Source organism: Conger conger, chromosome 6 (genome assembly GCF_963514075.1).
Source record: "Conger conger chromosome 6, fConCon1.1, whole genome shotgun sequence".
NCBI lineage: Eukaryota > Metazoa > Chordata > Actinopteri > Anguilliformes > Congridae > Conger > Conger conger.
In genome coordinates this window covers 50,723,522-50,748,068 of record NC_083765.1, presented here as the reverse complement: position 1 = coordinate 50,748,068, position 24,547 = coordinate 50,723,522, and the positions used below count along the sequence as shown (strand labels likewise).

The 24,547-nt window shown below is 43.5% G+C and overlaps 1 protein-coding gene across 1 annotated transcript in view; it reads right to left on the bottom strand.

Moving 5' to 3' along the window:
* LOC133131067 (growth arrest-specific protein 2-like) overlaps window positions 1-24,547 on the bottom strand; it is a 51,090-nt gene that overhangs the window by 24,892 nt on the left and 1,651 nt on the right. The window contains exons 2-4 of the mRNA XM_061246177.1: window positions 16,221-16,383; window positions 12,645-12,769; window positions 5,188-5,329 (exon numbers count right to left, since the gene is read on the bottom strand). Coding sequence (XP_061102161.1) covers window positions 5,188-5,329; window positions 12,645-12,769; window positions 16,221-16,383 — 430 coding nt within the window. The remainder of the gene's footprint in view (window positions 1-5,187; window positions 5,330-12,644; window positions 12,770-16,220; window positions 16,384-24,547) is intronic.

Below are 24,547 nucleotides of genomic sequence, written 5' to 3'. Positions count from 1 at the left end.
TGTAGTTCCCCTTTTAAAATGTATTAAAAGCAATAAAGAGTTTTTTGTGCATTTTATGGCACTTGATGCAGGAAAATATCTGTTAGTGGGGCCGGCCCCGTGACCCATAGCCCTGGAGGTATGACTATGTGGGCCTGTGGGGCCTCCACGTCTGCTAGCGCCCACATAAAGGCCAAGTGCAGGGTGCAGAAACCATAGCTATGCGTCAGTTTGTTAGCTAGATGTACATATTCTCGTTGTAGCTGTAGAAGCTGTCTCATTATGATCACGTCATATTAATATGAGATCGTGTTATATAACCTTGAGACTCTCCTAGTAGCTTAGCTATATTTATATTAGTTATTTTGCGGACGCTGTTATCCAAAGCTTTTAGCAGTCCATAATGTAAGCTCATAAATATCACAGCTTTCGAAAAATATCACCATGAATAGCTGCCAAATTCAGTTCTTTACCCTTTGAAGAGAGACTTCAATCAATATTCAGAAAATATTCACATCACCCAAGCACAAAAGGATAAAACCTGCAGTTTTAATCCAGAGTTGTTCCATAAGAAACCCTGGCTAACAGCTTAGATCAGGTGAATTCTCTCATACCGCATGCAAGTTGCAAGTACAGTTTAGACTTGAGCGATCAGATACTGCCAATCTGCTTGTGTACAGGAACTTGATTATTTGAATATCTATGATAGTATTAGTAAATTGTACTTCCCTCTAGGGTCTTTCAGCGCACTTATCCCTGGTTATGGGTATGCACTTTGTTGTACGTCGCTCTGGATAAGAGCGTCTGCCAAATGCCAATAATGTAATATTTTATGGGGTACCATTAGCACACTGCAGCTCTGCTCACTTTTTACACATTGAACATGGTTAAAGAATTGCCAATTTTAGCCCAATAAACGGGACATCCTGGCGAGAAGGGGACACTTGGCGACCCTAGCGTCGCTGACCCCAGCTGCAAACACTCCTTCAATAACTTCAGCCAATTTGCCTGGACTGGCAGCATTTTGAGGCAGCTGATTTACATTTTAAATGAACATTTAGTTCCATTAAGCATTAACATTTACATTTAAAATGCACATTTATATAATGTATCATTTTTTAAATCGTGCTTCTGGAAAAGCAATTCCTATATTTTAGACAAATTCCTTTTGCTTGTAGTGCTTTCTTTACACTCTGCAATGCTAAATTAGTTTAAAAAAATTGAGCAGGGTTTTTTTCTTTTTACAAACAGTACCCCATAGTTCACATTTAGCATGAGGTATAGTAATGTATCTTTGCTTATAAATTATAGTAGCTTTTGTTCAGTTTAATATCAAATTCACCAAAGGAACTCACATTTTATGTACAAATTAAATACCTTTATTCTGTTCTGAGAGAAGGGCAACAACCTATAAGAATGTATTGTTCTATTGGATTTTTGATTAACCATGTCATGCTTTCATCAGGTGCCAGTTAATAACTGCTTTGACCTCTATGGGCCTCACTCACAGGAGAAAGGCCTCTGTGAATCACTGCAGCTGTACACAGGCAAGGGCAGGAAGGACAATGGGAATACATACCACACATGACAACGGGAAGGAAGCAGTGAAGGTGGGTGAAAATGAGTGAGCCATGGACAGGACCTATTCTTACAGGTTTCAACAAACATATTTTATGTACTGACCAGGTCATCGTTGAATTCTGAAATTCTTAAAACATGTACTGCCATTGTTTTGACTTTTGTGAAGTCAAGCCTGTTAGATTCTTCTGTGGACAGTACATAGAATACTTCACAGTAGGGCTGGGTGATTAATCAAATTTCATTTTCAATTTGGCTTCCCGCAATTATGAAAACAAGATAATTGAGATGAAACTATTTTTGTACCGCATTCTGTTTAGCGGTGCTGTTCTCGTTTTGGTTTTTGTGTAGTTCATCTCGAGTGGAGAACAACTCCAGAGAACCTGCACCTTTACAACATGTTTCTGCCGTCTTCCAAAGCCCAAACACACTGTAGCATGTGTAGGGAGTTGTAAACTATGACCTCTAGCCCACCTTAAAGAAAATGGCTTTGGGTGAAGTTGCTGCCTATTACAGCAGATATTTCACAATGTAGGCCATTTAAGTAATTTGGATAGGTTGCATTTTTTCTCAGGCAAAGCTATGTTAAAACAAAATATGTTGTTTATTTGCCAATATAGGCATTGCTGTTTATATAGCTACTGAATGCTTTATCTGACAGCCTGGAAACCTAAAGCCAAAACTGAAATGTGTCAATAAGGCTGATCTAATGATACATCACCTTGGGAAAAAGCAAATAGGAGTAAAGTAAGGAGCTGGAAAATGTATTTCCGGAAATCAATATGAATATCCTGATTAAAATATCAGTTTAACCTGAAATTAAGTACAATAATTAATAAGGACAATATCCTTATGGAATTTCAATCTGATAAACTGTGGCTTTTAAACGCTCATTTTATCAGCATTCCATCAATGATGAGAGCAGGACCCCTGACGACACCGAAAAACAGGCAGATTCGAAAGCGGAAAACGGCGACATAACAATGGCTCTTAGTGGTTGACTATACGCGCTCATATATGGCAGTTGGTGCCAGTTCAAATTCTCTGAATTCTGACTGATAGGCCAATCAATACTTCCACTGGGCACTTGTTATTATAACTTAAACGTTCCAGCTGATTGGTGAAGAGTTGAAATACATTTTCTTTTTCAAAATATACTAACTATACTTTCTTTTTTCTCCCAATTTGGTAGCCAATTGTACCCTATCTATTCCAATGACTTATCGTTAACCGGGGATACATCGCTTACGACCCCGTCCCTCGGCGGCCCAGATGGATCTAGCGATCCTGAGGACAAGACGCCTTCTTCAAGCCGTCTTGTCTCAGAGCCCGTGACTGTTACTCCATGGAGTGCTGGCAGTCCTACTAACCCTGCCGCAGATGTTGACATTTTTTCAGTTCAATTATATTTCTGTTAAAAAGACACGTTTAAAAAGTCAAAGTCAATGAGTAATCGTGTTACATAATCGTGATCTGAACATTGGCCAAATGAATCGTGAGTATGATTTTTGCCGTAATAGAGCAGCCCTACTTCAGAGTAATAGATCCTATCCAGGGCCAGCGGTAACAGAATGGGCATGACAAACCAAGCTGAGAAGGGAGGGGCTCCACCTCTGGGCTTACGTTCCTCTGTCCGAAACCACGCCGGGAGCACCTGGTGCTGCACCAGGCTCTTAAACCACGGCTCACAAACAAACGACATGGGAGAAGATAAGAGAGAGAGAGAAAGGCAGAAAGAGAGAAAAAGAGGCAAGTTACCTTCCTGCGGGTACAAAAGCTTAAGTGAGCCTATGGACACAAATTAGCGTGTGACACAGAACAAACGTTGAAAGTCCAGCTGGCCAGGGTTGAATACAGTACCAGGTCCTCGGGAGAGTTCTCTAATCCTCAGAGAATGCCGTTCACATCGTTCAAAATCGAAAAAAGAGAGACTCCGCAAATACCAAGGCAACCAAGGTACATTATTGATGGCTTATCAAAAAATATTATTCACACACATACGCACACAAACACGCACGCACACACACACATAAGATGGACATACTGTACACGTGACCACATGCGCACAGCTGATTCAGACACTGTGAAGCCAAGTACAAAACAAGGTCTCTTGTGTTGCTTCAGCTCGACTGCCAAAAGGGTACAAGCGAGATGTAACATAACCCGCAACCAACTGGGTTTTGTGTTATGTATGACAAGAGCAGAAGGACAGAAATCTCTCAGTAGGTTCAGTGGGAATGGGCACAATGGGCACATTCCCACTGAAGTGACCTACTTTCTACAACCTTCTCATCTCTTAGGAGCGGAACTCATACCCGTATAGCATTTCAGAGCAGCAATGCTGATCTGCGGTCAGGTTTGCCCTGCCTGTAACCTCACCTTATCCATTACAAGCTAAAAGATAAAACTGATCCTAGACCAGTACTGCTACTCTGAGACGCTTTATGAACGCAGGTCTCGGTGTGTGCAGGTCAGCGCATGGTAAGACAGGTCAGGTTGAAATCAGATTAGAGCTAAACTGAGGTACAGACACACGGGTCCTCGCGACCAAATGCATAAACTGCTCGCTGTAAGTTTTCACAGAATCTAAACCTTTCTCAAGTTTGCAAGTAAGGGGAGTGTTTGGCAGTGTCATTGCAGTTGTGTCTGCTGGAGGCTGGGGTGCTGATTCCTCTGAGCACAAACAGAGCATTCAGCCTGATAAAAGGGCCACTTCTGCGCCTCTCTGGTGGAACCTGATGCAACAATCTGTGCCTTTCTCCCAGGAGAGGGTGATAGCTGTGTGGACAGAGCGTCAGAAAAGAGATTCTTTGATTCTTTACGAGGCTGTGTAACCGAAACCCCATCTTTTTGAGAACCGTGGTCGTGCTGTGTCAAATCCAGCTTTTCCCCAAGGTCCTTCCCCGGTTCCCATTTGCCTGTGCGCCAGACTCATCTTGTGCTTGTATTAATTTCTTTGCCGGGACTACGTGGCGCTTGGAACAGAAGAGCTGTTGTTAAACGGTACAACCTGAAAACAAACCATACAAATAGCAAGCCCATGAGCTGGGCAATTGAGAGCTAACTGAGACAGACTTGAAAACTTAAGACTAAACAGTGACACTTGTGGCATCATGCTCTGATGGCAATTCGGATAAGAAAGAAAACAGAAACTCATAAAGCCAGGGTCTATAAAAGACTAAATTAAATCATATTTAACGTGTATTTCTTGAGAAAATGTATTATAAATATTCAGCTATTATGGACGTATTCAACAGGAACACATCCTAATATGCATGAGTTTGTAGCATTGAGTTATTTGTTATTTGGTACAGTATCACACATTTTCAAAGGGCGGGTCACAATGTAGGTTGAAGGCAGTCTATGACAATACTACAAATACGACTGAATTTACAATTTACAACATCCAATTTGCTACAAATGAACTCAGGTGGCAGCTACTACTGGCGTCGAAGAAGAGCAGAAATATTGAGTAGAAGTATTAAACGTTATGCAGTCTATGGGGTATCGCTTTTCATAGTTCTTGAAACTAGATCTGACACTGATCTAGTCGGCCATTGTACAGTTGAGGTCACACATCATATACAGAGGCAGCCCGAGGTACAGGCACAGATCTGCGCGGACACCTACCCAAATCCTCGGACTCAAAAAGGAAGGATTCTCCCACCCCCACCTGCCGGCACCAGGACAGGAAGTTGGCAGTGTTGTCTCGGGCGAAAAAGGAGCCAGCAGGGGCGCTTGCCCGACAGGGGATCTTTCGTCTCGGGAGGGGCTGGGGACAAATGATTGCAACAGTGGTAACGTAACTGTAAGATCGTGTACAAACAGCAGCTCAATAACCAGTCACCTTCAGTCAAATGAAATAGTATTACAATTCATTTTGAACACCAGCAGTTTTAAACAGAACATTAAACTGCTTAGGTGAGTTCATCTCATATGTGGTCAGCTTTCTCCATCACCTTCAAAATCTCCAAAATCCTTCCTGAAAACCGTTTCACTCTCGTGAGCTTCACCGTCACATTCCAAATTCACGCTTGGGCTCCAAATCAGTCTGGAACATTCCTTTTCTGTTGTGATTGGCAGCAAGCTGGGGCTACTCACCGTCCTTCTCCGTTCTGATTCAAAGACGTGAGCCCACCCACTACATCACTGTACCACTCAATAGCTTGCTGAGCCTCAACAGATTTCTGGGCCATCTGTTAGTCTCTGGTGTCACAAACAGATTGGTTAAGAGGAGACCGATTTGCTTTTTGCAGATCGATAATGTTGATGTCAGGGCTGATTGAGTTTCCTGTTGGAGAAACCAGGGGAGTGTCTTGGGGCGGGGGGCGAGGAGGGGGGCTCCAACCCAGTCAAGTCTGGCCTGAACTGAGATCACATTACACGATTAGTACTGCCACCCTCTCCACCCCCCCCGCCCCCAATCTGATCCGGCAGATTTATGTGGCTTTCCATGGTTTTATACAGGATGTGAGAGTCTGAGCAGAAAGCAAGGTGCAATGACGTTATGCTGGAAAAATCCAGCCTTGTGTCGAGAGCTCTGCTTTCTGGGCTCCCTCCTTTCTCCCGTCAGATTAACCCCTGATTAGCTACTGGTGCTGCTACCCGGTGGTGAAATCAGCTGGGTGCCAGGCACCACACGCCTGCAGTGTGCTCTGCTTGTACACGGGTTTGTAGCCCTGAATTCTCCAACCTCACGGGGAAAGAGCGAATATCAGGAGGGAGACATGTTCATGTGGGTAATTCCAGCGTTATGGATGTGACATTCGGACACACAATGACAAACAAAATCCCTCAGAAAAAGTGCTCTTCTGACATGATAGAACATCTTAATGCCTATTATCATAGCATATCATAGAGGAGGAGGGCCAAATAAAAAATATATATATATTAAGTGAGAAGAAATTGACAAATAAATTGTGCTATGGATGTGACACAAAAAGACAGGTATTTTGGGGAGACATGTTATAGAGACTGTGAATTTAAAGGTAATGCAGAAGGTTTGATATCCATTTAATGTAGGAGGCTTGGCTGAACATAAAAATAGCTATTTTGAACATATTAATATTTTTGTCTTGATCTTTATGAGGAAATAAAGACTAAAATAAGTTTAATTGGGAAGTAGGTAGTTTATTTGTCATGAAAGTGGAATTCCCCAAATGCTTTCCCATACTTTTGAAGGACATGACATTTCTCCAAAACAGGACCCAATCATTGGACAAAGAGCCATTGGGACTGTGTTTGTTCTACAACGGCAAAGTGAATTCATGTCAATGTCACAGTTAAACTGGTGCCTGCGTCTACCAATAGTACGACCAAAAGGTTGATATTTAACCAAACTATTTCAATGCTACTTTTCCAAATCATTCAGAAATTCTGAACAGTGGAGACAATCAGAAAAACATGCCACTAGGTATTTTTTGAAGAGACTGACCATTTGAAATCCTTTAAAGATTAATTTCATGTTCGTGCATCAAATCCAGATGTGCGGTTTTGATACCCATGTACTAGTTGAGATCTGTGCCCAAAAACATTTGTACCTGTGCCTAATTTCACATAGAGCAGGATAAGGCAGAACTGGTATTCACAAAGCATGTATAATCAAAACAGATTTTTTAAATCGATGATGGCAAGCAATCAATTAACTATCAAGAAGCAAAGTAGCAGTAATCCTGGCATTAAGGGTCAGATTTTAGTATTTAGGCACTAAGGTACAGGCCAATAAAAGGACATAGATTTAGATAGTACTGTTCAAACAATAAGGGTTGACAAAACTCTAATACAAAGGCAAATGGCTAATGAGATATGGAAGGCCTCTGAGGTTCAAAAGGGGGATTATATTATTTTCTCTTTTGCTGAAATGGTGAGCAACAGCCAGCCAGCAAACTCTTTCTCCAGTGTCTATTAGTCTGAGAGCCCCATACGGGGAAATGTATTCATCTCTGCTCCAGCTCACACATCAATAGGCCTCTCTCTTTCAGGCACTGCTCTCTATGAATGATGAAATGGAGTGTTTCTCCCTTCACACTGCGATCGGGGGGCTGCAGTGTTAGCAGCTCCCTAATGCACCGGCACACTGGCACATAAATTGATGTCACAATGCTAACAAGTGCAAGGGGCAAGGGTGAGTGTATCACTTTTAGTGGTGAAGCTAGAACAAACCCGTATTCACGGGTTTGTAAAATCATGCGCACTCACTGAGCACTGTATTAGGAACACTGTGCTAATACTGGGTAGTGCGCCTCCCTTTGCTCTCAAAACAGCCTCAAATCTTCATGGCATGGATTCCACATGATGTTGAAAACATTCATTTGAGCTTCTGGTCCATGTTGACATGATTGCATCACGCAATTTCTGCAGATTTGTCAGCTGCGCATTCATGCTGCGAATCTCCCGTTCTACAACGTCCGTGAGGGGCGACATGGCTCAGGCAGTAAGAGCAGTCGTCTGGAAGTCGGGGGGTTGCCGGTTCGATCCCCCGCCCGGGCTGTGTCAAAGTGTCCCTGAGCAAGACACCTAACCCCCAAATGCTCCTGACGAGCTGGTCGGTGCCTTGCATGGCAGTCAATCGCCGTCGGTGTTTGAGTTTGTGTGTGAATGGGTCAATAAGAAGCATCAATTGTACAGCACTTTGGATAAAGGCGCTATATAAATGCCAACCATTTACATCCCAAAGGTGTTCTATTGGATTCAGATCCGGTGACTGGGACAGCCACTGAAGAACACTGAACATTCATTCATTTTCTGCTCACCACAATTGTACAGAGCGGTTATGTGAGTTACCGCAGCCTTTCTGTCAGCTCGAACCAGTCTGGCCATTCTCCGTTGACGTCTCTCATCAACAAGATGTTTTCATCCACAGAACTCTGTTCCCTGGATTTTTTTTGTCTTTCGCATCATTCTCTGTAAACTCTAGAAACTGTTGTGCATGAAAATCAGGAGATCAGTTACAGAAATACTCAAACCAGCCCGTCTGACACCAACAATCATGCCACGGTCAGAATCACTGAGATAAAAAAATTTCCCCATTCTGATGGTTGATGTGAACATTAACTGAAGCTCCTGACCCATATCTGCATGTTATGCACTGCACTGCTTCCAAACGATTGGCTGATTAAATAATCACATTAATAAGTAGGTGTACAATACTAGGTAGGTGTATAATACTAGTACCAACAGCAATACTACAGCAGCCAACTCACCTGTCACCAACAGTAGCCTAACCGATCTACAAATGACTTTCCCATTTAAAGCACAAACATTACCTTATTGGCATTTGAGCGACGTACAGATGATTACACTAAGCAGCAGACAATCCTCAAGGGCCTTGTTCAAGGGTCCAACGGCTGTGCGGATCTTATCGTGGCTAAACCGGGGCTCAAACCACCAACCTTGCAGGTCCCAGTCATGTACCTTAAACACTACGCTACGCCCTGTACAAACATGGCCATACAAACATGGCCCTATAGCCTACTGTATAAACATTTTATTTAGCCTACTGTTCTGTAATGGAGATGCATGTGCACCTTAAAAAAATAATAATTACAAAAAGCGAGCTTCCATTTTCCATTCATCTTTGTATGGTTTGCAATCACAGAATTTGAACAAGCTCTTCATTTTTCTGATTCAGATAACTGGAAAATGAGTAGCCATCAACAACGCCACGAGAGCCAAGTCTTAATGCTGATTAACCAGTCGAGTGAAAAGCATCACCGGACAATAGTCAAGAGGTGTTGATAGCTGAAGTGGGTCTTCAGCTATCAATGTCTGGCCCGCTGTTCATTAGCAAACTGAACAATAGGGGAGGGGAAATGAAAATGGGCTACAAACTCTTTTCAGGGGTCTGGTTTGATAACTGTAGGCAATGCTGTAATAGTTACGTTAATGATACGGATGGATTGGCTCTACACTGATGGATTGGCTCTACTGGGATCGACTGGCTCGACCAGGATGATGGGTTTTCTTTTCTGACATGTTGTCAAGAAAATTATAAACATGGCAGAATGAAAAACAGGCAATTTATCGTTTGATCGATTTGTCTATTTAGCTGAAACAGAGAAAGATATAGATATTAGATTTTAAGGTTAAGGTGACATAAACCCAAGCCAGCACAGTCAGCTCTATGAAGAAAATATTTGGGATATAAAAACAAATTAGGTATCTAAACGCACACGGTGAGTACACAACAGTTTCTTGCTGTTTTACTTTGACTCTGTTTACGTCCGGCAGTCAACTGGTTCAGCAGCATTTCCAGCTACAACCGACGCTGTAAACTAGTGCGCTACCAGTTCTGCACTCAGTGTACCCATATTGCGGACAGTCCATTGGACTGACAGCGCTACACACATCAAACAGAACGACTAACCAATCGAGTCAACCTTTGATATCACTGTTAACTGAGAATCCTTGGATAGCTTAATTCAAAGTCACTTTATATCTTCCAGTGGAACATGTTGCTTTTTGGCCAGTATGCAAAAAGCTGCCTTAATAAATTGACACATCTGCCAGGAAGGATAGCGTGGACTGCTTTTTACGAGGTCGTGTCAGTTGTAGGCTTGCTGCCATCGTGTAAGAAGTGCACAAGAAACCCGCAGAAGGCCGGCTCCATCAGGCTGTGCAGGCAGGTCAGACGGACAGACTCTGGAGGGGGAGGGGCATGGGCTGGGGGTGTTCCTAAGGCAATGCCAATTGAAGAAGGGGGGGGGGGCGCAGGGGTATTGAATTTGGTGATGTCATCAGTCTAACAGGCTGCTATTTTGTCTGGGTTTCAAATGACGGTATAATCAGAAAAAGACACAATTTTCAACAAACATCTAAGAATGTCTCCCCTATTTTCATCATTCATGTGTTTTTCGCTGCAGAAGTCCCTGTGAAACCAACTGATACCCTTTTCTGACTTAATATACTTTCCAAAGATTTTTTTATTTTTTTTTTCTCACTGAAAACCATACATGTCCTGTGAATTCTTACTTGTATACGGAAGACCACTGCCTATGTTCACAGCTGAGTATAAGGAGTATAACTACATGGCTCATTCTTCAAGTCCAGAAGCACAACCCAAGCCAGGGGAGAGTGTGAATTCCCAGCTGTTGCATGACCGGGTTAGCCGTAAGCCATCATGGAACGGGTGCGCCCTGGATCTCACGCTCACTCTCAGCGTGTGAATGTGCATGTGTGGCTGTGGATATCCACGTGTGTGTGCTTGTTGGTGTATGTGTGTATGTGTGCATATGTTAACTAGTGTATGTAGAGTATGTGTGTGTGTGTGTGTTTATGTCTTTATACACTCTTTATAGGACTTTATTTGGTAGAACTGTACACCAGCTTCTTAATGCAAATACAGTGGGCTCCAGAATTATTGGCATCCTCGATAAATACGCACAAGAAAGTTTATTAACAAAAAATGATACAGTTAAGCTTTACTTTCCAACATGTGTAAAGCAGTGTGCTTTATTAATGATTCAACTGAATCATCCATGAGCCTTTTCCTATAATTTGTGATAAGGTTAGAGAACACATTTGGAGGGATTTTTGACCATTCCTCCATGCAGAACTTTTCAGATTCATTAATATCCTTGGGATACCCCCTCTTCAGACCACAGGTTTTGCAAGGGATTTAAGTCTGGAGACTGAGATGGCCATTGCAGAACATGGTTATTGTTTTTATTTTACTTGCCATTTCTGAGTGGATTTTAATGTATGCTTGGAGTTATTTTCCGGCTGGATAATCTACCTACAACTAAATTCAGCTTCCTAACACAGGCAACCAGATTTTCTGCCAAGATTTCCTGGTACTGTGTTGAATTCATTGGGCCATTGATTTTAAATAGTGCTCCTAGACCGCTGGCAGCAAAACATCAATGACCCACCAACATACACTCACTGAACACTTTATTAGGAACACCTGTACACCTACTTACTCATGCCATTATCTAATCAGCCAGTGGCGTGGCAGCAGTGCAATGCAGATACCGGTCAGGAGCTTCAGTTAATGCTCACATCAACCATCAGAATGGGTGAAATTGCGTTCATATTTATAAGATAATAAAAACTGCGACATAATAAAAACCACAAGACGATGCTCAATTGTTACAAGTACCGCTTATTTGCAAAGCAGGGCAATAAAACAGCAGGTTCCCCCATGCCATATGAACAGCTTACAACCTGGACCGAGTCAGCGACTGAGACAATGAAAGGCATATTCTAACAATCCTTGATACCATTTCTATATGTCAAAAAATCATGTTCCAATATAAGAACAAAAATATACAATTCAGAAGTTGCTTGAATAAACACATTGTATTTTTGTACCTCACTTTTATTCCATGTCCAGCTGACATATTTACGGTTTGGTAGAAATACAAGTTTGTTTTTGAGACATGGTCAAGAGGTTCAGTTGTTGTTTAGACCAAACATAAGATTTTGGAAGAAATGTGATCTTTGTGACTTTGACTTTGACTGTGGAATTATTGTTGGTGCCAGACAGGGTGGTTTGAGTATCTCAAAAACTTCTGATCTCCTGGCATTTTCTCGCACAGCAGTCTCAAGAGTTTACAGGGAGTGGTGCAAAACACTAAAAATATCCAGTGAGCAGCAGTTCTGGGGGTGAAAATGTCTTGTTAATGAGAGCGGTCAGAGGAGAATGACTTCATGCTGACAGGAAAGTGACAGTAACTGAAATAACAAGTGTTACACCAAACCACTAAGTGGATGGGCTACAGCAGCAGTAGACCAATTCTTAAATGTACAATAGGTAAGATGTTTGTGTTAAAACATTGTGACAAGACTATTGTAAATCCCAAAACATCGTATAGCTGTACAATACTTCAAGCTCATTGGTTGAAAATTGGTTCTAATTACCACAGCCAATGGCGTTTCAACGTCAGCAAGTTTGCAGAGGGATGGACAGTGTTGTGGTTTGAAGCTGTTTGTTGCTGCTATACTTGACCGTTAGAAGTCTGAAATTACCTATTGTACCTTTAATTAAGTCCAAAACATAACTATAATAAATACCTAATAAACCACACTGAATGTAAGTATGTGTGGGTGTGGGTTCTGTGTTTTTCTGTGTGTCTGTTTGTCGGTACCTTGCCAGAGTGAGAGATCTTGCCACTGCTCTCTTGAAACTTCTCCTGCAGGGTCTCGGCCAGCTGGCACAGCAGGTAGCCGTTGTCAAGCTGGTCCATAAAGCTCTCAGCTGTGATCTCCTGGCCTGCATGAAGGAGAGGGACAAAGTGCACTTCATCAATCCATTTATATTTAGCATAGTGCCTTTCACAGGAATATAGACGGCTATGAGGATACAATTCATTTCCAAAATTCACTGGAATATAGTAGGAGTGTCAGAATCAATAACAGAATGATCGTTGTGTTATTGTGTTATGGTGAAACAGTAGCACTGAAGTGTCAACACAGAAAACATAGTTGTTTTCAACACAAAGGTTATGCATATACAGTGCAGTCTCTATCTATTTTTACAGTCTGTATAATTTTTGTTCTTTTGGCTCTGTAGTCCAGCAAATTGCACTTGAAATGAAACAATGAATGTGAAGTCAAAGTGTAGACTGTCTATACCCTTCAATTTGAGGGTACATCCATTCAGCGGTGTGTAGGAATCAAACCCCTTTTTTCACGTCCCTGTGGGTTATTATACGGACATGCTACAAACATGTCATTCATTCAATGACAGCTTGGCCACCCTGGATCTCCATGCAAAAGTATACAATTTTGCAACAAGTGAAAATGGCAATTCTTAATTGCAGCATATCTAAAATCTTACACAAACGTCATTCAAACCCTGATGCTGAACATATTACATTTATGGAATAGAAGACTTGAAAATAAGTTGTTTGCGTGCCCTTTTTTAACAAGTTGATCATTCTCTTTTCATTTAGTCTGGATAGATCAGTCTCGATCCATCTCTTGGGCTGAACAAAGTGGAACTGCAGCACAGGATGCAATGACAAATCAGCCATCTTCGGCCATTTGATCCAGCCCAGAGTGCACAGCCCCAGAGGCTAAAGCAACGCATAGCCTGTGTGCTAATCACACGAGTGTACAGGGCAGCCCAGGGACCCGAGCAAGGCACAGCTGGCCGTCAGATGTGTGCGCAGCTGTGACCCTACTGCAGACAGACAGATGTGGAAGTGGGAACTTCACATCCGACGGGCCACGAAATAACCTGTCACTTTGAAAAAGGGCACAGGACAACAGCAACACATCCACACAAAAAAGACTGCAGAGGCAGGCATGAGGCGGCTTTGTGTGGTTGTTATGGACGACCCTTCAGCCAGGGAGAATACGGTGGTCATTAGGAGAGCCTTCCCCAGCTGCCTGGCTTCCATACAGCCATACCTTCTCAGTTAGATCACTCTGGTGGTGGGGGTGTGAAGGGGAGGGGACTGAGGGGAAACCTTGGGGGATATTTTTTGTCTTTTCTATTCTGTCTTTTTGCTGAGGAGGGGGGCTAGGGTGGGGGTCGGCTAATGACTTCCAAATGTGGCAGTTGCATAAAAGAGGAAGATGAGGCTGGGAAATGAATATGAGCGTCTGGAAAAGGAAAGGATCGCCTTAGTCAATCAAAGGTTTTCTGTTTTTTTTAATATACTTTCAAAATAAATAATAATAAACTCGAATGCAAATAAGGACTGTCATCTGAGTAATGTTCCAGTGTACTTTAGTGAGGCTGCAGGGCTCAATGATGGTTATGTAGCACTGGCCCATCGGGGTGTAAAAAGGATTGCAATACAAAGTTAAATGTGTTAATGGCCTCGTGTACACAGAAGTGTGCCAGGAATGACAGGCCTGTCAGTGCCATCCATCTCTGAACTGTGATGTGTTTTGTGTTCTGTCCTGAAGGAATGATGAGTGCTTTTAACCCCTTTACGCAAGCCTCCTACTGGCCATGGTGCCTGTGTGCTGAGATTATTCAACTCAGCCATTCAGTGCTCGTGCTGTGTTATAGCTTCATTAGCAGATGATACACGATAACTATGTCAAGTATGGAGTTTCTAAGTGCCACCATTGTCCTGCAGTTTCTCCTGTTAACAAGCTCCCCCTGACACGTTGGACAATAGCGTCTGTCTGGGGGTTCATAACTATATATTCTTTCACCACCAAAAATGTGTATTCGGTGTCCCCTTGTATGCCAGTATCTTACTGGTCTGAATATGAAACTTTAGGCCTCACATTTTAATCAACATATCATTCATGCTGATACCTTGATGGAGAGCAGGCTGATATTCACGTTAGGGCTGATCAATTTAATTTCCTGTCTTTTGAGGTTTTCAGCAAATGCAAACATTGCACTTAAAACAGTTTTTTTTGTGATTAATTACGTATATCTTGAGACCACACACACACACATACACACACACATCCACAAAAAGTGGTTGACTGTAACGCCCAAGTATAAAGTAAATCCTTAAAAGATCAGACATGCTCTGTCTCACTTTGTTCTAACCGACTCTCCAAGGCAACGGCCAACACCCACACTTGAACTTGAGGACACTCTCACCCACATGAAAAAGCAGGGAAAATCATGCACCACACCACAAGTGAAAGCACTGCTCAGCCACTGACAGCCACTTAGCACGGGCACAGTCCTAATTTAATGCCAGCTCACACGGAAGATCTCTAAAACCAGTGCTTTTCTTGTATATTTCTTTGGACAACCACTCTGGGCATATTCTTGTGGGGGGGCATTAGCTCAGCAGGTACGTGTGGAGGTAAGAGTGGCAGTCGGAGGGTTGTTGGTTCAATCCCTGCCCTGGGCATGTCAAAGTGTTCCTGAGCAAGACACCTAACCCCCAACTGCTCCCAGTGGGCTGATTGGTACCTTGCATTGCAGCTTATTGCCATTGGTGTGTGAGTGCTAGTGTGTGGGAATGAGATTAACTGTAAAGTGCTTGATCCACCAGGGATCAGCAACTCATGGCAGAAGACTAAGAAGAACTTAAGGGCAGAGAACTGCTGGTTTTACACCCCCCCGACCCCTTTACTTGGGAGTCAGGTATGAATACAGTCCAACCCATCAGTACTAATTGCCTGGGAGAAAATAAAGCCAGGGCTATATCTGGATTTGAGGGCCATAGTTGATGATCTGTTCCATACACTGTATCTCTTTCTACAAAGTTAAGTTTGTTTGTGAGCTTGGTTTTGGGTTCATCTTATTTGACTGGGCCTGGCTAGTTTCAGCCAATGTCGAGTTAAGAGGTCAGTAGGTTGAGCTTGACCGAGGTTGTGGGCTCACAAAGATTGCCAAGCTGTGATTGGACCTTCAGTGACAAAGGGGTGGGGCCTAGGATGGTCAATAGGAGTCCCGCCTCCAATCAGGATCAGGATTAATCAGAAGGGACTGACTATCCTCCAATCAGAATCAGGACTCATCAGAGGGGACTGACTATTGGTTAATTATAAAAGCATCCCGGGAACTGGACTTGAGTGGACATACCTCACATCAGAAAGTGAGTCTTATCAAAAAGTTTTGTGGTCAAAAGTTGCGGGCTATTAAGCATTCATTAACCGATACATGCATAAATGTGTTCATTTATCCATAATCCATCAAGGCATTAATTATTTGATCCATTCATTTGCTTTTCCTTCAGTGCATTAATTAATTAATTCATTTATACTGTACTTCCGTTGTGTCATTCAATCCTTACCCAGCATGCGTGTGAGCCAGAGTGCCAGGTCCTCTTTCATGGGCAGCAGGCTGGCCTCGTGGCGGCTGGCCAGCCACTGGCCGTAGAGGTGCACGTCCGTGAGCCCAGGGCTCTGCTGCAGCTTGGGACTGAGGGGGCTGTACATGGTCTCCCTGCCGCTGGCCTGGGAGAGCAGAAGGGCACATTTCGGTCAGACAGACGAGCTTCCTGCCTACCCAACTCAATCATCCCCTAAGCAGAGCTTGCAGTGCTTCTTTCATCTTTTATTTGTTTGTTGTGTAATTCGATTTGCCTCTGCGGCAAGAATGCCACCGCCCGGGAAAAAATACTTGCAAGGTTCTGACACTAGGGGGCGGCAGAGTTTAATTTTTCATGTTAAGGAGAAATTTTAGTTGACTTCACATTGCGTTGCATTTTGGGGCGATATAGCGGAATGCTTTGCTCTACTTTTGGAAATATTATTGGACAATTATTAGGTTTTCAAGGATGACCACTGCAAAGCCATTTATAAGGCTCTGGGACTCCAACAAACCACATTATCTCCAAATGGAGAACACTTGGAGCAGTAGAGGCCAGCCTGCCAAAATGTCTCCAATGGTACTGCGATATCTCACCCAGGAAGTCACAAAAGATCCCAGAAGAAAAATGATGGCAAGTCGATGATGAAGCCCTTATCTCATCATCATGTGGTCAGAACATAATATTACGTTTAAGGCAATCTTCGTATCTTATCAATATCGTATGTCTGTGGGATTCGGTCTGTCAAGGAAGCAGATTCTCGGCCCCTCCTGGTGGAGAGGGCACACACACCTGGGTTACGTTATCTAATCAGCCCAGGTGCTTAAAACTCTGCTCCTTTCCACAGTACGGGGCAGAGACCCGGAGATAACTCCAGAGCGCCAGTTTTCGTTTTATTTATTCTTCCATTCAGCATAGTACACACGAAGGGAAGACACAAAGGGAGATCAAGGCATGCTTAATGACCTGTGCCCAGCAGGCTATAAATCCATTAGCAAACCTAGGGCCAGTGGCCCGAGGGCGGGGCTTGCTCCTGGTCACAGAAGTAGTTTAAAATGTAACCCTCTTCCTGTAAATTAGTTATATTATTATTTATTTTGTGTTGGTTTGGGCACTCTCCCTCTCGCCATGCGGCAAACAACAGGGAAAATTCTGGAAGTGTTGCATCTCCCTCCCAGAGGAGTCACATGGCCTGTAACAACATCATCTTTAGGCGCTCTGAAACATAAATAGTTGTTACAGCATGTACATATAGACGTCATTTTCATTAATAATGCAAATATGTTGCAGAATACAGCAGTATTTTCTCAATGCATCACACTGAGAAATATGTCATGACCACTGGACATTTTTTGAAAAAAAGCTATGTGAAGACGATTATTCTGAAGGCGTTTTGTCCCTGACAGCTTTCCATATTATCGTGTCTTGGAGGACAGCACGCCTTTAGGGACAGTCCATATGAGGCACAGGTACATTTACAGAGAACTATGAATGGCCCTTCTATGGGACTGTTAGGATATTTCCTCATGCAAATTCATATGAACAGGCATGCACATTCAATTGGCATTCATTACTTATACACCTTAGATATGCACCTAGTTCTCTGCATGTTTCATCATGGGTTTTTGTAGGAACTTTTTATTAAGAACAAAAGTAAGAAGAGCTTGCAAAAAGTTTTGAATGAGGCCCAATGGCTGTACGTTCCAGATGGATCTGAATGCCAGACTCAGTTTTACAAAGTAAGCACATCAGAATGTTATTAAATATATTAAAGATTCTGTTCAAGGCAATCATGTCACTCATCTCAAGGACACAAAAAGCCATTCCCTTTTTTGTTGAACTGAGTGCGAAAATAAATGTGCGTAAACATCTGGTATTGAAATGCACAGGCAGCTAAATAACCTTGGACATGGAGAGATATGCAAGTTATGTGTTATTCACTAAAGATCAGAAGAGTGACACAATGCTCTCACAATCGGTAGTACCTCTCCACCCCAACAGGGATCTGTGGCACTGCCACAGGAAGCCATCAAACTCAGCAGAACGTGCCCAAATGCTCAGCATGTCTCCCCTATATTCTGCCCCAGTCCCAAAGTGCTTTGATAATGACAACATACACTCAGTGGTCACTTTATTAGGTAGACCTGTACACCAGCTTGTTAATGCCAATATTTAATCAGCCAATCATGTGACAGCAACTGAATGCATACAAGCATGCAGACAAAGTCAAGAGGTTCAGCTGTTGTTCAGACCAAATATGAGAATGGGGAAGACGTGACATTGACTGCGGAATTATATTACATTACATTAATGGCATTTGGCTTATCCAGAGCGATGTACAGTTAATTAGACTAAGCAGGAGACAATCCTCTCCTGGAGCAATACAGGGTTAAGGGCCTTGCTCAAGGGCCCAACGGCTGTGCAGATCTTATGGTAGCTACTCCGGGGGTCAAACCACGGACCTTGCGTGTCCCAGTCCTGTACCTTAACCACTACGCTACAGGCCACCCTTGTAGGTTGGTTGTTGGAATGATTATTGGTGCCAGACAGGGTGGATTGAGTATCTCAGAAACCACTGATCTCCTGGGATTTTCACGCACAACAGTCTCTAGTGTGCAGAGAATGGTGCCAAAAACAGAAAACATCTAGTAAGCAGCAGTTCTGCGGGCAAAACCACCTTGTTCATGAGAGGAGAAGGGGTAGACTGGTCAAAGCTGACAGGAAGGTGACAGTAACGCAAATAGCCACGCATTACAACAATGGTGTGCAGAAGAAACGTCAAACATCTACATGGATAGGTTACAGCAGCAGAAGACCAATAAAGTCTAAAATATAAGTCATATAAATACCTAAAAATAAGTACTCACTGAGTGTACATTTCAATAGTGAATAAAACTAATGACTTGGAAGTAATGCAAAGTGAAGCAATGATTATTGCAGTACAACTATAACGTTACCCACTGCACATTTCTTCGGTGGTGAAGTGCAGAGGTCTGTCAGTTCTGTGTTGGGTCAACTTGGGTGTTGTCTGCTTGAGTGTGCAGATGGGCATGCTCACCACACCCCGGGGTCAGCTCTGGAGATGAGCAGAGAGGGGGCCCCAGGGTCAGCTCTGGAGATGAGCAGAGAGAGAGGGGGCCCCAGGGTCAGCTCTGGAGATGAGCAGAGAGGGGGCCCCAGAGTCAGTCAGAGCAGCATTGTTCACTTGGGGTGAGACCCCCAGGACAGTTTACACTGCACCTAACGACATGGAGCGCTCCCAATAACACTCACAGCCCGGTTCCCTTTCCCGTTCCTCCACAGAACAGGGTCTGTTTGTTGCTCCTGAAGCAGTACAGAAGAACGTTTATCTCATAGCCAGTGCGGAGGGGGGGGGGGGGGGGGCCTTATTTGGATGTTTCTTTTTTTTCAGCTGTGTAACCCAAACCACCGCCCAACAAGGAGCAGTTTTCAGCAGGCCTGTTATCTGCTGGAAGACAAACGGGTCATGTCCCCACGACGATAACCTGATTTTTTTTAATACCTTAAATTTCAGGAAATCATTCATCACAGGTCAGGATAAAACCTAAATTTTTTAGATAATTCTCACATATAGACAAGAGAACATATCCAAAGGCAGAAGGAGCCCACATGAAGAGATGAAGCAGAGGGGAAAGACCAGAGGCCAAGTGGAAGCCAGATGTGAAGAGTTATCATTGACCGCAAAGCAGAGAAAACACAAGAACATTGGTGGCTCTCCGTGGGCAATTCCCACTGGATTTCTCTGAGCTGGAGCCATACCATCCAAGCATCACAGGTGACCGTGATGGGGATAAAGGGAGTCTATGGTCCCGTAAAGAGCCTCAGCCCCTGGGTAGAGCAGGACTGTGAACTCACAAGCCGACCCATCCAGAGGAGGGGTCAATGACAGCTTGTGGCAACAAGAATGGGTCTCCTGTCTAAAGCCTATAGCGCCAACATCCCAAGTACAGTGGCTAAGGTGCTTGACTGGGACTTGGAAACATGGTGGTTCCCCAGTGTAGCCACAATTAAATCAGTGCAGTCCTTGAGCGAGGCCCTTAACCCCGAAATTGCTTCAGGGGAGATTGGCCCCTCCTTCGTCTATTCAAATGTAAGTTGCTTTGGATAAAAGCGTCAGCTAAATAACTGTAATGTTCAGGTCAGCATGACAGTTGCTGTTTTTGAATGTGAAAACCGAATCAATGAAGAGAGGGATGAACGAGTCAATTCCATGAGCATCCAGTGATAAAGATCACTTGACACCCTTACCCAAAAAGCACACAAAGGCATGCATCAACACACTGCAGCAAACTTTAAGGCCTTAAGAACAATACAGCCCAGTGAAAAGGGTACAGTTACAGTATACAACTGACCAGCCAATGAACAGAAAGTCTTTGAGAAGAAACACAAAAGCAGTCCTGAAACCTTCAGTACCAGTATGATCGATCTGATGAAACCGCAAATATTGATTGTTCATATTTGAGACCTCACGTGAGCAGCAGAAACAGGAGGAACAATACACAGAGCCGAGAGGAATGTCAGATTTCAGCACGCATTCCTCTAACCTCCCACCGTATCTGTTATCCTGGGGAGTGCAGAACCATGTCAAATGCCTCCGTGGATTTTCACTTCAGAGCAACAATGTGAATATTTCAACAGAGAACTGCTTCCTAACCCTCATGCCCATGCGCAGTCAGAGACAATACGAAGACACACAGGTGAATATGCTTTATGTTGTGTTTGTTATTAAATCATTCTTATCTAAACTACTCTGTGACCTTTTTTTAGGTAGACCTGTACACCAGCTTGTTAATGCAAATATTTAATCAGCCAATCATGTGGCAGAAACTAAATGCATAAAAGCATGCAGATGTGGTCAAGAGGTTCAGCTGTTTTTCAGACGAAATGTCAGAATGGGAAATAAATGTGATCAAAGTGACTTTGACTGTGGAATGATTATTGGTGCCAGAAAGGGTGGTTTGAAACTCAGAAACTGCTGACCTCCTGGGGTTTTCATGCATAACAGTCTCTAGAGTTTGCAGAGAATGGTGTAAAAACAAAAAAACATCCAGTTCTGTGGGCAAAAACACCTTGTTAATGAGAGAGTTCAGAGGAGAAGGGCCAGATTGGTCAAAGCTGACAGGAAGGTGACAGTAACGCAAACCTCACACTACAACAGTGGCATGCAGAAGAGTATCATCTCTGAACACACAACGTGTCAAACCTCTTAAGTGGATAGGCTACAGCAGCAGAAGTAGAAGAAGAAGTTTAAAAAATAAGTCTAATAAATACCTAATACCTAATGACAATTAAAAAATTTCAAACATTAAACTTGAAAAGATTCATTGTAGAACTGATGTTATGGTCAAATAGAACAAAAAAAGTTATATATATATATAAAAACATTTTTAAGTGCTATTTCATGATGTGTACCAGAGAGGGTTACGCTGTAGTTCCACTCTAAGGGACGGGAGATGTGGTAAAGACGTGCGATGCAGCAGGGGTCCAGAACAAGAGGAAATGCTGAAAAACCTCACAGATGCTTCCTCGTGCACCCGTTTTATAATAAACACGATGGTGAGAATGCATTCATAACAAGCCGGGTCCTATTTTATGGATCGCAGAAGCAAACTGTGGGAGAATGCCCCGCAAACAGAAGGGCTTTTTGTGGCGTCTCAGTTCGTATAGACCCCCATCTCGTGGGATGCGGGCCAGGGGCGGGTTACATATGTTTGGCTTCACTTTTGGACACAGCAGTCCTTTGATAGAAACGGCTGGCCTGGGCCCTGACCTGGGTAGGGTCGTCCTGCTCCACTGGTCAGAATGTGGCACCTGCATGTCGCCGAGAGGGTGCGTATCCCATAGGCCTCCGGTCACCAGAAGGACTGGTGACCCCAGCTCGCTGTGAGCGCAGTTTCCCACGGCAAAAGCAGGCACCATGGTCCAGGCTGACCAAAGTCTGGCTATGAGGTGGGTGGCACCCCACTGACAGCCCTGGAGGCTGTGCCTGGTGCACACACAAGCCTGCTGCAGCACACATACACACATACCTTCCAGGGAGGCTAGTTTGCTAAGCTTCCCTTGAACTAACCTGGCTAGCATCAAGCTTAGCGTCTGGGTCCCTGTGTGTTGTATATGTCTGAGTTGGTGCATGTGAGTTTGTTTTATGTACCGTTCACTGTTCATTCATACTTATCCATAGTATATGCCATATTTGTAGCAGTTACTATGTCTCACTAGCGCAGATATGCATACTGAGGTTTTTAAGTGCTATTTCATGATGTGTACCAGAGAGGGTTACGCTGTAGTTCCACTCTAAGGGACGGGAGATGTGGTAAAGACGTGCGATGCAGCAGGGGTCCAGAACAAGAGGAAATGCTGAAAAACCTCACAGATGCTTCCTCGTGCACCCGTTTTATAATAAACACGATGGTGAGAATGCATTCATAACAAGCCGGGTCCTATTTTATGGATCGCAGAAGCAAACTGTGGGAGAATGCCCCGCAAACAGAAGGGCTTTTTGTGGCGTCTCAGTTCGTATAGACCCCCATCTCGTGGGATGCGGGCCAGGGGCGGGTTACATATGTTTGGCTTCACTTTTGGACACAGCAGTCCTTTGATAGAAACGGCTGGCCTGGGCCCTGACCTGGGTAGGGTCGTCCTGCTCCACTGGTCAGAATGTGGCACCTGCATGTCGCCGAGAGGGTGCGTATCCCATAGGCCTCCGGTCACCAGAAGGACTGGTGACCCCAGCTCGCTGTGAGCGCAGTTTCCCACGGCAAAAGCAGGCACCATGGTCCAGGCTGACCAAAGTCTGGCTATGAGGTGGGTGGCACCCCACTGACAGCCCTGGAGGCTGTGCCTGGTGCACACACAAGCCTGCTGCAGCACACATACACACATACCTTCCAGGGAGGCTAGTTTGCTAAGCTTCCCTTGAACTAACCTGGCTAGCATCAAGCTTAGCGTCTGGGTCCCTGTGTGTTGTATATGTCTGAGTTGGTGCATGTGAGTTTGTTTTATGTACCGTTCACTGTTCATTCATACTTATCCATAGTATATGCCATATTTGTAGCAGTTACTATGTCTCACTAGCGCAGATATGCATACTGAGGTTTTTTCATTCACATTCGCATTCAGACAGTCTTCAGCTTGGGCAATATACAGCCAGCTTGTCTAAATAATCACATATAACTCGAGCATAAACACTAATCGAGTAATAAATGTTGGAGCAAAAACTGTTACATTCACCCCCGTCCCAGCCTAAGCTAGTTGCATATTCAAGCAAATAAATATCTTAAAAAGTGTTACTCCTGAACACGCCCTCAACACGCATTAAAAATCCAGTTTTGCACCTTGCAAAAATCAAACCAATCACATATTTCTTCTCCCGCCTGTGTGATGTGATTCAAAATATCGGCAAACAAGGATAGGAGGCTGCGAGAATGCAAAAACATTATGAATTATACCCAAGTCTAGGCCATCTCCATTGAGGAATCTGGAAATCGTACATAAAGAAGGGACAACCGCAAATCTGTGGCAGGCAAATAGTCTGGTCACCCTTCAAAATGTGTACACTGGCTACTGTTGATACTCGCTTACTGTCTACTGACTTGCTTACTAAATTAATGAATGTACAAGCGCTTAAAGGGGCCAGCTATTCAGCAGTTTGATGGCACAAAGGTTGTGGGAAGTTGGATGAATACAGAGCAAAGAAGCAAATATCGCATGACGCATGCATGTACACACAAAATGTGAGCTGTAAGAATATATAAAGTAATGTTATTCTTAGTTTTAAGAAAAAAGATTATTACCCTGTTGAGCTACTGTATTAATGCCTGTTTATTTATATTTGAAGATGCTTTTATACCACTCTGTCTGGGACAGGAGAAATTCAGTTGGGCAAGTAGAAAAAATTATTAATATCCGCTGTAGTAATATTTTGCCTTAAAATATACACAGCCAGACAGGGTGTGTTTTTTCTCTCATGGGCCCAATTTTTCATCCCGGGGTCCACTCCAGACAAAATAAACCAAAGCAAGGCTGTCACATCATGGTAGCAGAAAAACCTAGAACATTCCCGGGAATTTGGCACATTGCTCAAGGTGTACCAGGACGAAATTCCACCGGAATGCAATAAACGTGTGGAATCATTTCCTTGCGGTTTTTCTAAAGATGTTAATCAAATAAACCAAACGACAGAGCAACGTCTCTAGAAGAAGAGCAGGCTTCAGTTGCAGGTCTCTGCTGTTCAACCTCTATTCCATGGGCTCTGTGAGGCTCCTCATTATCTCTCCCTCCAGTCTCCA